Here is a 12,723-nt window from a genome sequence, read left to right on the forward strand (position 1 = left end):
TGTGTGTGTGTGTGTGTGTGTGTGTGTGTGTGTGTGTGTGTGTGTGTGTGATGGAGTCTTGCTCCGTTGCCAGGCTGGAGTGCAGTGGCGTGATCTCGGCTCACTGTACCCTCTGCCTCCTGGTTCCAAGTGATTCCCCTGCCTCAGCCTTCCAAGTAGCTAGGACTACAGACGTGTGCCACCATGCCCCACTAGTTTTTATATTTTTAGTAGAGATGGAGTTTTCACCATGTATTAGCAAGGATGGTCTTGATCTCCTGACCTCGTGATCCGCCTGCCTCGGCCTCTCAAAATGCTAGGATTTACAGGCATGAGCCACCATGCCTGGCCTCTTAAAAATTTTTTTCATTCCTTTTATTTTTTAATTTTGTGAGACAGAATTTTACTCTTGTTGCCCAGGCTGGAGTGCAATGGCGCGATCCCAGCTCACCGCAACCTCTGCCTCCTGGGTTCAAGCAATTCTCCTGCTTCAGCCTCCCGAGTAGCAGGGATTACAGGCATGCACCACCATGCCTGGCTAATTTTGTATTTTTAGTAGACGGGGTTTCTCCACGTTGGTCAGGTTGCTCTCAAACTCCTGACCTCAGGTGATATGCCTGCCTCGGCCTCCTGAAGTGCTGGGATTACAGGCATGAGCTGCTGTGCCTGGCTTTCATTCCTTCTTTTTCTTTTTCTTTTTTTTTTTCATTCCTTTTCATTGTACATTTTCAGTGTGCCAACACTTTGAGTGGAGATGTCTAATGAGGGCAGGAAAGGACGGATGCTTCTACATTTGTGTGGTCTCATTTTTCCCATGTCTGACGACCTTGTATTTGAATCGAAGATTACTCATTCATGACCACCATTCCTGTGATGCGTCTCATATGATCCTAATGCACTCGAGTGTGTATTTGAATGTCAACCTGATACTTAGGGGTTTGGGGCAAGGAGGGGGCAAGCAGCAAGGAGTATGGGCAAGCAGGATGGGAACATGCTGGGTGGTTTGACTTGAAAACCACTAGGTGGCAACATTTACTAAACTACCGGCCATTCTCTTCCCTCATTGAGACATAGAACTTGCTTTTCCAGATAGCAGATGGAATAGCTGAGAAAAGAGTTTAGAAGCCATTGCTTTCAGGTTCTTTTGAATGTGAGGCTGTAAGATGAACACACTACAGTATATTGATATCTATTCATCACTTGGGTTTAGATACCAGGAGTTTGAAATTGCTCTGGGTGACTGAGTGAGTAGCTTCCCCTTTGGCCTCAGTTAGGCATTCTTGATAGGAGAGACCTGTGATTGGACTGTCTTGTCTCTCATGGTTCTTTTTCTCCATGATTTATGACTTTAATTACAGCTTCTTTATATTTAAAAAAAATTGTGGGCTGGGTACAGTGGCTCATGCTTGTAATCCCAGCACTTTGGGAGGCTGAGGCGGACAGATCATAAGGTCAGGAGTTCGAGACGAGCTTGTCGAATATGGTGAAACCCTGTTTCTACTAAAAAATACAAAAATTGCCGGGCACGGTGGCTCAAGCCTGTAATCCCAGCACTTTGGGAGGCCGAGGTGGGTGGATCACGAGGTCAAGAGATCGAGACCATCCTGGTCAACATGGTGAAACCCCGTCTCTACTAAAAATACAAAAAATTAGCTGGGCACGGTGGCGCGTGCCTGTAATCCCAGCTACTCAGGAGGCTGAGTCAGGAGAATTGCCTGAACCCAGGAGGCGGAGGTTGCGGTGAGCCGAGATCGCGCCATTGCACTCCAGCCTGGGTAACATGAGTGAAACTCCGTCTCAAAAAAAAAAAAAAAAAAAAAATTAACTGAGCGTGGTGGCCCATGCCTGTAGTCCCAGCTATAGGCTGGGACTGAGGCAGGAGAATTGCTTGAACCCAGGAAGCGGAGATTGCAGTGAACCAAGACCGTGCCACTGCACTCCAGCCTGAATGACAGAGTGAGACTCCGTCTCAAAGAAAAAAAAATTGTGGTAAAACCTGTCTTAATTTAAAGGAGCACTAGCCTTTTATCAAAGGGCAAATTCATGATTAAAAAAAATTTAAAGGAAATGAATGTGCCTTGAAGTTGGCCATCTCCCCGGGTTAACTTAAGAGGCTAGACTCTCCTAAATGAGGATGCTTATTTACCAGCTTTCCTAAATTAGCAGCTTTGGGGATGTTAAGATCCGTGAGGAACTGTCCAAGGGAGATATTGTGTATGCTTTGCAGTGATTAAGCCATTAAGCTCTAATTGGTATTTTCCCACTCAAGGGTTTGTGAGGGAAGCTTTAAAATTATTTAGGAATTCAGTCCGCATCAGCTCTCTTAGTGTCATCCCCACGTTTTGGAATCTGAGAGTGGAGAGTGCAGAGAAAAGGTTTTTGTGTAAGTGGATTATGATGTTTGCTCACAGTGTCCTTCCCCATTGGTTTGTTATTGCAGATGAAGTGGAAAGGGAAGGACCTATTTGATTTGGTGTGCCGGACTCTGGGGCTTCGAGAAACCTGGTTCTTTGGACTGCAGTACACAATCAAGGACACAGTGGCCTGGCTCAAAATGGACAAGAAGGTTGGGCTGGAACTCGAGAAACCGGTGGGGCTGACGTGTGCTTTCCAGTTTTTCCCTGAGCAGGCGCCTAGCTCATCACTGGGGCGCTGTAGCTGTATAGTAGAGAAGGGGGCACATTCCTGAATTAAGTCATGCAGAAAGCAGGACCTGGAGATGCTGCCGGTTTCCTACTCCTCACAGGCTCTCCCGGGCAAGCAGAAGTTACCAGGATTAGACCGTTGCTGGTTCTGGCTTCTTTACCCACTGTTACCAGCCTGATTGCTTCTGGCTTTATGCCTTTCACTTTATAACTAAAAATTACTGTTATCTTCTTATACTTAAAAATAACCAATTTATGTCTTTGAGAGAGTATTGGGGCTTGTGTTCTTTAGGGAATTTTTAAAAGTCTTTTTGAGAAACATCAGTCCAACATGAATTAATCGTTAATATTATCTAAGAAATAGAGAGTGCCTGGTCCCCAGGGTGAAAGAATGTCCATTTTGTCCTCAGGATTCTCAGGAGCTTCTGAAGCATGGTAAAGAAAACTGGGCTCCTGGCAATTTTAGTGTGGCTTGGAAATGGAAATTGCCTAAGGGAACAAGTCAATGTCTGATTCTTACCCCAAATTGTGGCCCCAGCAGTTGCCTACCTGAGCATGATAAACAATGAAAGCCTCCCTTTTTTTCTTTTTTTCTTTTTTTTTTTTTACTAGTTTGACTCAAAGCTTAAGTGTTCAAATTGTGTTCACATATGTACACGGTAATCTAAATCTTCACATTGGAATCCCTGCTGGTTGTAAGTTCAGTGGTAATTCCCAATGATCGTGAGCATCTAAGTGCCACTGGGTGCCGTTGTCAGTGAGGGTGTCATAGACCAGATTTTGAATTTTCTTGGCATTGCCATCTAGAATTTGGACAGAAGCATGGAGTTATGTGTCAAAAACAGCAAAACTTTTTGTATCTTTTTCATGATTCTTAGCAAAGTGAATTTTAATCATAGCTGAGTGTTGGCCAAATGGTTATTAGACTGGGGGCATCAGGAGCCATGGAATTGCTGCTCAAAGGAAATACATTATGACACATGTTAATGGAGCCTTGTAGCCTGTCACATGGCGTGTTTATGTCTTGAAATTCACTCTGGAGAGCAGATGGTTCAAGCTTTACAGGGGTGGAAGGAATTATTCGAAGATTACAGGCAGTGTTTACAGACTGTACTCAAAGTATTTTGTGGGGCATCTCTGGAGGTTTCTTGAAACAAAGAGTTGCCATGATGGACACATTTTACTTCTATTGCTTACTTAATGTTTGGATGATTTTATAACAATCTAGTTCATCATCTCTAAACTGTATTCTTTTTTTTTTTTTTTTTTTTTGACATGGAGTTTTGCTCTTGTTGCCCAGGCTGGAGTGCAATGGTGCAATCTTGGCTCACTGCAGCCTCCACCTCCTGGGTTCAAGAGATTCTCCTGCCCCAGCCTCCTGAGTAGCTGGGATTACAGGCATGCACCACCACGCCCAGCTAATTTTTGTATTTTTAGTAGAGATGGGGTTTCACCATGTTGGTCAGGCTGGTCTTGAGCTCCTGACCTCGTGATCTGCCCACCTTGGCCTCCCAAAGTGCTGGGATTACAGGTGTGAGCCACCACACCTGGCCACTGTTTAGATGATTTCATAATGATCTAGTTCATAATTTTTAAGTTATTTTCTTTTTTACCTTGAGACGGAGTTTCATTCTTGTTGCCCAGGCTGGAGTGCAATGGCATGATCTCGGCTCACTGCAACCTCCACCTACCGGGTTCAAGAGATTCTCCTGCCTCAGCCTCCAAGTAGCTGGAATTACAGGTATCCACCATCACACCCAGCTACTTTTTTGTATTTTTAGTAGAGATGGGGTTTCACCATGTTGTCTAGGCTGGTTTCAAAGTCCTAACCTCAGGTGATCCACCCGCCTTGGCCTCCCAGATTGCTGAGATTACATGTGTGAGCCACCGTGCCCAGCCCTCTAAGCTATATTCTAACATGGACCTAAATGTTGACAGTAGGCAGCAAGAAAAAAGAATAAAGGGCCAGGCGCGGTGGCTCAAGTCTGTAATCCCAGCACTTTGGGAGGCCGAGGCGGGTGGATCACCAGGTCAAGAGATCGAGACCATCCTGGTCAACATGGTTAAACCCCGTCTCTATTAAAAATACAAAAATTAGCTGGGCATGGTGGCGCACGCCTGTAGTCCCAGCTACTCGGGAGGCTGAGGCAGGAGAATTGCTTGAACCCAGGAGGCGGAGGTTGCGGTGAGCCGAGATCACGCCATTACACTCCAGCCTGGGTAACAAGAGCGAGACTCTGTCTCAAAAAAAAAAAAAAAAAAAAAAAAGAATAAAGGAAGATTCCACTACTTCAGATAATGAAAACACCTTCTGCCTACCATAAAGGACAGTGCCCAAGATAGAGTGATAAATTTCTGTTTTTTAACTATTTCTGTGGCCCTGAGAACATTTATGCCTTAATTCTAGCTCTACTCACTTCTTGGGGCTGTTGATTAATTTGATTCAGAAACACCATGGGAAGAGAATATTACCTCTTGTTATAGATGACTTTGTGAATGCTTCAAACTGTAGCATCACAACTTTTGGGAAAGGTGATAAATTTAATGGGAAAAAAATTTAATGCACGCCTTGAGAAAGCTTCTCTGAGGGTAGCACAGGAGGAAGAAGTGCCAATACAGTGTGTTTGTCTTTTGCTCTGCAATTCTGCAGGTGCTGGAGCATGATGTTTCAAAGGAAGAACCAGTCACCTTTCACTTCCTGGCCAAATTTTATCCTGAGAATGCCGAAGAGGAGCTGGTTCAGGAGATCACACAGCATTTATTCTTCTTGCAGGTACATCAGTCCAGGCTACCCCATAATTCTGAGAGAACATGCCCAAGAGTGATTGCAAAGTCGACCTCGGAGTTGACCACAAACACCTTTGTAGTGCAAAAATATTCTACCTCTGGAAAGTCAGCCCCTTTGGTTCTGTAATGGAAAAAAAAAAGTTCAGAACAGAACTATACGTGAGTGATGAAAATTGGTGTCAGATGAAATTGCAAAGGTGTGATGGTGAAGAATAGATACAAGTAGCTACCTAACTTAAAACCTCCTTGAAAATGGATCCTGTTTTCTTCTAGCTAACTTAAAAGTACTTGATATTTTCAAAGGAAGGCTGAAGAGAGAGTCTTATAAAGCAGTAGTTCTTCCAAAAGTTTAAAATCTGCTCTCATTAAGAGAGGGCTTCGGTGCTCCAGTGACACTTGGTTTGTTCCCTGTATGTGGTACTTCAGACGCCATGCTTCATGCTACACTGTGTCTCTAATTGTGCTGTTTATCCCTTACTTCCTCATTAGATTGTAAGCCCCTTAAAGGCAAGGATCATTAAGTACTCAGTAGGCATTCCATAAGTAATTGTCCAACCAAATTGAAGAAATTAGGAAATTCATAATTACAGCTTGACCATCCAGAGGCGCAGGGAGGAGAATTAGTCTGAGGATGAAAATCTTATCAGTTTCACTTATGTTCTTACTGAGGGTCAGAGTGGCTCCCCAGTTTCATGGCCAGCTGCAGTGATTGGCACTGGGGTTATTTGCATGCTCAAAGGTTTCAGTAATGTAAAAGATGGCATTAGATTTCCAAGAGATAGATGTGTAGTTCGTCACATAGCCCTCCTGTAATTAATTTCAGCTTCAGTATATTGTGTTCAGCAAATGTTAAATTAAATATAATAAAATCCACTAAATAATTTCTTTTTTAAAAAGATCTGGGGTGTGTGTGTGTGTGTGTGTGTGTGTGTGTGTATAAAAGGTGACAAATTTATTTCTGACATTTTCAGGTCAAAGGGACGCTCTTAGGCTGGGTGTGGTGGCTCACACCTGTAATCGCAGCACTTTGGGAGGCTGAGGTGGGCGGATCACCTGAGGTTGGGAGTTTTAGACCAGCCTGACCAACATGGAGAAACTCCATCTCTACTAAAAATACAAAAATTATCCGGACTTGGTGGCGCATGCCTATAATCCCAGCTACTTGGGAGGCTGAGGCAGGAGAATTGCTTGAACCCGGATGGTGGAGGTTGTGGTGGGCCAAGATTGCGCCATTGCACCCCAGCCTGGGCAACAAGAGCACAACTCTGTCTCAAAAAACAAAAGTGGGGGGATGCTTTTTCAGTTTTTCTATAGTGTTGCTCTTTCCCCCTTCTCTTTGGAAATGAAACCAAGGGATTAGAAAGTTGCACTGCTTCAGAAACATCTCAGGTTTTGTTTTCTCTTTAAAGAATGTAAAATCACTTTTAAAACCTGAGAAGAATTTTTATGTTTGAATGAAAGCACATAAAGATTCCTAGGTCCCAGAACGCCCTAATGTTATAGAAATGGCTTTCTTGGAAGCACTGCCTGTCTCTTGTGTGACTTTGGCTTGATTTTCCCCTATACTGAAATGTGAAGGCATTTTTATGACTGAGCAAGGCAAAATTTACCGCTTTTATGAATTTAGTGACTGTTGACATCTGTGAGAGGAGAGCTGGCTTTCCTGTTGTATTTATTTCAGTGCCCCCCACATCATTCAGTTCTCTTGCATCTATGTCTGGAACATCCCAAGTTGCACCATTCTAAGAAAATTAAGTGCAATGAAATATGTTAATTCAACATTATGGCTTAAGAATTATATTTCCTGGACCTCACGTGTACTTAAAAGTTGAATCGATCAAATTTTATTGCTTCCTTTTCCCTTAGAGCAGCACACTGAAAGTGATGGTTTTTTTCTGCAGTCATAACTCAGTAGCCTTGGTGACTTTTGTCTTGTGTTAATACTTAAAAGTAAATCCATTTCCTCTGGGGCTGTGTGTATTCAAAGGGGCCGAGGATGTAGTCACCCCCAGAGCTACTCTTGACACTTCTTGGGTTCATGGCGCTCTGTTATAGCCCAGATGTCAGCCTCTGTTGTAACTACAGAGACTGTTTTTACTCTTCAGCATTGGTCATGAAGAGAAGGGATAAGGGGTTTTTATGCATAGCCATCATACCAGTAACTACTGTGACTGAACTCTCCACCTGTCCGCATCAGTAAAAAAAAAATTGTACTCTTTGTCAGAAAATCATGAACAGGCTGCTCTGGCAGCCCTCATTAGAACGCCCTGCAGCTGTCTGTTGTGATCAGCCTACATACCTCACTTCCACACACACAGGATCATATCTCCCTTGTTGCTCCTTTCAGGTAAAGAAGCAGATTTTAGATGAAAAGATCTACTGCCCTCCCGAGGCTTCTGTGCTCCTGGCTTCTTACGCCGTCCAGGCCAAGGTAGGCTCAAAGAAGAGAAATGTATTCTTCCTGGGGGTTAATTTGGGTCATGGGATCACTCCTATCTTCTCTTTCTTTGGGTTTTCTGTACTTCAGAGAGATTTGCCCCAGAAAGTGAGATGTTATGGTACTTGTGGACTTGGGAGAACCACTGTCGCTGTTCCAGTGTTTATATAATCGTGTATGTGTGTGTGTGTGTCTGTGTGTATCCGCTGTGCACAAATTATAAGTATCATTCTAATTAATTAGAATTCATTCTAAGAAAATTTATTCAGACAGATGAATTTTCTATGTATCTCATTATGCATATGCGGTTTATGACATTTACTGGACAAACTCTTTTCTTTTTTTTTTTAAACCATAAACTCAACCAGGTGGTACAACCTTTTTATTAGCCAGGAAGAAATGAATTTATAGTCTCCAATTTTAGTCAGACATGGCCTTTTGGTCAGAAAGGCCCAGGTCCTCATCCAAACTCATTTGAGAACCAGCTACCCTGTGTGTGGACACTACGCTATACCCTCAGAGAATGCCCTGCTTCATCTGCCCCTGCCTGATATGCTAGCTGTCCATGTGACTGAGCACTGCGGTGCTGCGGCCTACCGAGCCCAGTTGAGCTGTCTGGTTAGCTCAAAATCGTTTACTTCCGTTAAATCACTAGAGACCTTTTTTTTTTTTCTTTTTTTTTTGACAAGACCAATGAGAGGGTCAGCCAGGATGTTTCATGTCCCTCATATTTCTTACTTCAGTCATATGTCACCTTATCTTGGTTCCCTGCTCCCTGCTTTTCACCAGAACACAAGATGTTGTCCCCAGAATTGGGACACTTAGATTACTTCTGTGATTTTATTTTATCTATTTTTTATTTCTATTTTTATAGAGACGAGATTTCACTATGTTGCCCAGGCTGGTCTCGAACTCCTTCCACCTTGGCCTCCCGAAGTGCTGGTATTACAGGTGTGAGCCACCATGCCTGGCCTTACTTGTGTGATTTTAAAACATAATTTTTTCACTTACTTTTCTTTTTAATTATAGGTGTTCAAGAAGCCATTTCCCTATAAGGTTAGGAAAATTAATAAAATACTCTTAGCTCAGTTTTTGGGGTAGCTTAATGCAATTTCAGATCAAAGCTAGGAAGGAACTGTGTCATTTGCAGGGTAAAAAGGGCTATACATGCTGGTCAGGCCAATAGAGGCACCAGAGTCAATTTAATCATTTGATGGCTCACGTAACATTTGCTGAGTATTCACTAGGCCTGGGGTGGGAGGAACAGTGGAAGTTGTTGACCGTCTCGTTGTTGCAGGCACTAAAGCAAGTATCTGCTCTCAGTGATTTGCCCAAGGTCATTCACAAAATCTTGGGTAAAGCTAAGGGCAGAAAGGCAGAATTCATGGCTTTAGGATTGCATTTTGTGTGTCCAATATTCTACTTCCCTGAAAAGTAAGTAATTGAGAAAACAGAAAATGGGCCTTCATTCAACTAAAACATATGCTTCCTTTTATGCTTTGATCAAGAATTTTAGTAACAGGAAAAATATGTCCTTTCAATCAGTATCGCCCCGACAGTGATGAAGCGGTCATTGGCACTTTGATTAAATCCGAGCACTTCCTGGTTTCTTTTTGCACGCTTTCTCCCCGGCGAGGGGAGACCCAGGCTCTCAAGGACACTACCTCTCTTTGAAGGGCTTCCATCTCAAAGGCTACATTTTCTTTCCATGGATTTTGGGCCACAAATTCAAAGGCCACCTGTAGAAAAAAAAAAATCCCTTTTCAGGGAACCAGCAGATGTTTGCTTAAACAGATTTCACTGTAGGAAAGCCCTGCTAATTTGGATCCTACTAATTTGGAGATGAAAGTGATTCACAGACAACATATGTGGCTCACATGGAGGAGGATGTTCTAACTTTTTTCTGGTGTAAATTTTAAGGATCTTACAAATAAAGGTAATCTATGGCTTAAAGTCTTCATTTGGGAAACTAAGGCTTACTCTGTCATGCTTCCAGTTTCTAGGACTGCTGGTAAATATTAAAAGGATATCTGATTAATTATTAATAAGATCTTACATGCCCATAGTGTTTTATGGTTTTAGCAAAGCAATTCAAATGAATATTTTGTATGAAACTCAGTGTAGCCTTTCTGGAAGCTAAGGCTTGAGAGTATTATGCCTGTTTTGCAGATGAGGAATTTAAGGCTCAGAAAGGATTTGTGATTTGTCCAAACTCACAGTACTTTTAGTTAAGTCTATTTTTGTGAAATTTATAGCCTGCTTCTCGATGGAGAGGATTTCAGGCCAAACAGAATGGGTAGAGCTGGGATGGGAACCCTGGTGTCCAGGCTGCCTAAGTTAGCACTTTGCCCTTGCCTTTTCACTGTCTGGCATGAGGGAAGTCTTTGGGTAGCAAGCACTGCCTTTCACTAAAGGCTAATTTCCTTTATATGATCGTGTTTATCTAAGTTTTTCAGTAAGTGATACTGGTTTCTTCCGTTATATTCAATTTGTTTACTTCCACAACCTTTCTGAAACAGAAAGGAACTTTAGAAGTGTGGAGGGGAAAGCAAATTGAGCTCATTAACACATGGAGTGTAATTATGCACAAATGTATTCATTACAGTATTTCAGCTGTTGGAATGATGTAGACATAGTTAATTCCAAAGCATAAAGAAACAATTACCCTCAAAGTATAAATACAAATACTAATCACATGGTTCAGTTAACAAGAACCATATTTGAGTTATGTTTGAATCAAAAGTATAAGCAGGGACTGGACGCAGTGGCTCACACCTGTAATCCCAGCACTTTGGGAGGCCAAGGTGGATGGATCACCTCAGGTCAGGAGTTCAAGACCAGCCTGACCAATATGGTGAAACCCCATCTCTACTAAAAATACAACAGTTAGCCAGGTGTGGTGGTGTGCACCGCTAGTCCCAGCTACTTGGGAGGCTGAGACGGAAGAATTGCTTGAACCCAGGAGGAGGCTACAGTGAGCTGAGATTGCACCATTGCATTTCAGCCTGGGCAACAGAGCAAGACTCCATCTCAAATACATTTTTTTTTTTTTTTTTTTGAGACGGAGTTTCACTCATGTTACCCAGGCTGGAATGCAATGGCGCGATCTCGGCTCACCGCAACCTCCGCCTCCTGGGTTCAGGCAATTCTCCTACCTCAGCCTCCTGAGTAGCTGGGATTACAGGCACGCACCACCATGCCCAGCTAATTTTTTGTATTTTTAGTAGAGACGGGGTTTCACCATGTTGACCAGGATGGTCTTGATCTCTTGACCTCGTGATCCACCTGCCTCGGCCTCCCAAAGTGCTGGGATTACAGGCTTGAGCCACCGCACCCGACCTCAAATACATTTTAAAAAAAAGTATAGGCAGGGTTTTTTTGGTACAGTCTCATGACACACTAAACCATCTTGCAATGTTTAAGTCACCTGTTGGATTGTATATTGACCATTTGGTGTTGGAAATGTGTTCTTAATTAAAAATGACTTAGGAGAGAAAGACTCCTAGTGATCAGAAAAGAGAAAGGAATTGTGGGAGGGGAGGCTTAGTGTTTCTTAGTACTCTTTAATGCAAATCAGGGAGAGAGTGCCAAAATACAATTGAGTTAGAAAATTGAGTATGTGTAAAGTATAGATAGGGAGTGGCAAGAGTTGAGGCTGGAGAGGTGTGCAGGAAATCAGATCATAAAAAGGTCTTAACTTTATCCTGTGGGTGATGCAGTGAAGGGTTTATATTTTAGATAGATCCTGTAATGGCTGTGTGATGGACAGATTGGAATGAGACAACTTTGGAAACAGGGGGACCCATTAGAAGGCTGTAATAGTTGTCCTGGTGAGAGAATATTAGGTTCACACATCAGGTGGTTGGTTGGATGGAGACTGACTGATTTAAAAATATCCAGGAGGTAAAAGTTGATTAAATGGTGCTATGCTCTGCATATCCCTTCTTTTCATATCCTTTTACAGATTGATATTTTTCCTTATACTCAGCATCTGCTTTGAGATGTATCCATGTTGTGTTTATAGATGTAGCTCATTGATTTTAGCTGCTGTATGGTAACCACTGATATCTATTCCCCTTCTGAGGAAGAGGTAGTTTGTTTCCACTTTTTCCCTGTTATATAAACAGTGCTCAACTGAAGATCCTTTTGTGATTCCTTATGTGCATGTGCAAAAGCTTTTTTCCCTTAGGGTAGGTGTCTACAAAAATAAATAAATAAATGAAAACAAAAAATAGCCAGGCGTGGTGGCGGGTGCCTATAGCCCCAGCTACTTGGGAGGCCGAGGCAGGAGAATCCCTTGAACCCAAGAGGCAGAGGTTGCAGACAGCAGAGATCGCACCACTGCACTCCAGCCTGGGAAACAGAGTGAGAGTGAGACTCCATCTCAAAATAAACAAATAAATAAAGTAATAAAAAAAAGTTAGGTGTCTAGAAGTAGAATTGCATAGAATTGACAAAAGAGGTGAAACCAAATATAAAAAAATTTTAGGTTAATAAGAGAAAGACAAATGGTATGAATGGGATATGAACGGGCACTTTATAGAAAACAAGAATGGCTAGCAAATACAAAAGATGCTTCATCTCACAAGTAATCAAGAAAAAGAAAAAGCAACAATAAGGCAACATTTCAATCCCATAAGATTGGGTAACTGCATTGCTGGTGCTCATTTACCTGCCAACGGGATTGTGAAACTGGCATGTCTGTAGAGCACCAAGTGTGGAAGTGGCGGGTGGAAGTGAGGAGACACATTGCCGGCTGTTCTAGGTGGCTACTCCAGAGGAACCCCTGCACACACATCCTTTTCACTTAAAACTGCCACAACAGATAGACCCACTTCGTTTGTTTTTTTTTTTTTTTTTTTTTTTTTTTTTTTT

At 42.6% G+C, this 12,723-nt stretch overlaps 1 protein-coding gene across 7 annotated transcripts in view; it reads left to right on the plus strand.

The window, feature by feature from the left end:
* NF2 (neurofibromin 2) overlaps positions 1–12,723 on the plus strand; it is a 94,406-nt gene that overhangs the window by 35,785 nt on the left and 45,898 nt on the right. For 5 of the 7 annotated variants that reach the window (XM_032256801.1, XM_032256802.1, XM_032256795.1 and 2 more), the window contains exons 2-4: positions 2,420–2,545; positions 5,275–5,397; positions 7,759–7,842. In XM_032256801.1, coding sequence (XP_032112692.1) covers positions 2,420–2,545; positions 5,275–5,397; positions 7,759–7,842 — 333 coding nt within the window. The remainder of the gene's footprint in view (positions 1–2,419; positions 2,546–5,274; positions 5,398–7,758; positions 7,843–12,723) is intronic. The other 2 variants (XM_032256798.1, XM_032256800.1) reach the window with 1 other exon arrangement.

This window comes from Sapajus apella, unplaced genomic scaffold (assembly GCF_009761245.1).
Source record: "Sapajus apella isolate SASKATOON/1434 unplaced genomic scaffold, GSC_monkey_1.0 scaffold95, whole genome shotgun sequence".
Lineage (NCBI taxonomy): Eukaryota > Metazoa > Chordata > Mammalia > Primates > Cebidae > Sapajus > Sapajus apella.